The sequence below is a fragment of the Pseudomyrmex gracilis genome, unplaced genomic scaffold (assembly GCF_002006095.1).
Source record: "Pseudomyrmex gracilis isolate BER0280 unplaced genomic scaffold, ASM200609v1 scaffold_230, whole genome shotgun sequence".
Classification (NCBI taxonomy): domain Eukaryota; kingdom Metazoa; phylum Arthropoda; class Insecta; order Hymenoptera; family Formicidae; genus Pseudomyrmex; species Pseudomyrmex gracilis.
Genome location: NW_018020814.1, coordinates 134,517 through 136,491, shown reverse-complemented (window position 1 = coordinate 136,491; position 1,975 = coordinate 134,517). Strand labels below are relative to the sequence as shown.

Sequence of the window (1,975 nt, the reverse complement as noted above, 5' to 3'; positions counted from 1 at the left end):
GGACACCTTCAATAACCGCCGCTCTTCGATTATATTCCGGCGTCTTCCTGAACGACTCGGCCATTTTAAGGTTATTAATGTCTTATCGACGTCTCTAACCTATCTTTAGGTCATATGGCACCTACTGCTGCATTCTAATATGATGGGAATGTCACATTCAAATTTGTCCGGATTTAAGTGGCGGCCCCTGTATATACCCGGTCAAAAATTTTTTATGTATAAAATTGTATGGACATATTCGGTATATATATATATAAATTTGCATAATTAGATATAATAATTTTAATTTGTGTATAAGTATATATAATTATATATCAAAACTTTTTTAAAAATATAGTAAAATTATAAATAATTTTTTATATCTAACATGATACTAATAGAGTTATTTTGTAATTTGATATGGAATATCTCTGAAGCCATTCTCTTAAAAAAGAAATTCTCCGTGTATAAAATTGTATCGACATATTCGGCATATAAATTTGCATAATTAGATATAATTATTTTAATTTGTGTATAAGTATATATAAAAAATTTTTTACCGGGTATATATACGTATATAATTATTTCATAATGAATTCAGTCTTCATAATTGTCTTAATTATCGTTTAGCATCTTTTTGGCATGCTTTCGATTAGTTTTTTGGCACATAGTAGAGAGCGTCATAACTTGACTCTCTTGTCGACAACTGTGGTTGAGATATACTTTGCATTCATTATGAAAATTTTCATTCTAACAAAAAGTAACGTTAAGAATGATAATAAACAATCGTTTGCTACGAATTAGGGCCGTACACTTTTTTATAAAACAGACTGTATTGAATAAAAAAAAGTATTTTCTTCATGTTTACAATCTAACAAACAATTCTAAACGATTATTTACAGAGACACATTTGTAAATCTACCGATCTTACGCTCGTTACATCTTAATCGTAACAACATCAGTAACGTGCACGACAGAGCGTTTAAATATTTAAATTCGCTACGGGAACTTGAATTGAGCGACAATCAGATTGTTGTTGTTAAACGTGACAGTTTCCATGGTCTGAGCAATCTGTTACGTCTTGATCTAAGCAACAATTTAATCTCCACAATTGACGAACGTAGCTTCGTCGAGATGCCAGAACTAGTCGAGCTCAAGCTTGATCAAAATCAAATTAAATACATATCTGGAAGAGCGCTCGACGGTATGCGCAATCTTCGAAAATTGCTGCTGAGCGAAAACCAATTGATGACGTTAACCTCGGATTTTCTAGTTGGTGCACCCGGTGTTAACTTCTTAGATTTGAGAAACAATAATCTGAAAACGATGACTTTCGACAACATCAAACCCATCATATTTAATCTTTATAGCACCGATAGCCAGTTTTACTTGAACGGTGAATATCTTAACTGTCATTCTTTTTTCAGAAAAATCGAAAAATTTTTTTTAACCCTTGGAATACAGAGCGTGACGCAATTGTTAATGGTCGTACGACCATTGCGCTTATTTAAAAGTAACAATCGATTACGACTGGAACTTCTTATTCGGTCTTATTAAGTGATTAAGCTTACTTTTTAATTTTTTTGACTTTGCGTCCAATCCTACGAACACCAATTATTATTATTTTTGCCGAACAAATATACCCCGCCTTTAGAGACAGTTTTTACACTGAGAAAAAAATACTATTAACTCAACTAAATGCGTTTAGTTGAGTTTCAGTTTGTTATCTGAAATACTTTGGTTTTTTACTTCAAGCATGTGGTAATAAAGATAACAAATTCGTATAAGTTGAATTAACAATAGTGATAATGAACATATTTAATTCACTAAATCATGAATTGTTTTGTCGAACATAAGTTGTGATAATTTCAAATAAAAGATACTGTTAAAAAAGATGAAATAGGCAATTCTCATTTACTTTAATTGAATATAATCTGAATTTCTTTGTACCAAGTATTTCATTTAATCAAACTGCTTATTTTTATAAGCAGACAAA

At 30.8% G+C, this 1,975-nt stretch overlaps 1 protein-coding gene across 1 annotated transcript in view; it reads left to right on the top strand.

Moving 5' to 3' along the window:
* LOC109858938 (connectin-like) overlaps positions 1-1,975 on the top strand; it is a 12,246-nt gene that overhangs the window by 9,118 nt on the left and 1,153 nt on the right. The window contains exon 3 of the mRNA XM_020436665.1: positions 882-1,375. Within this exon, the coding sequence (XP_020292254.1) occupies positions 882-1,375 (494 nt within the window). The remainder of the gene's footprint in view (positions 1-881; positions 1,376-1,975) is intronic.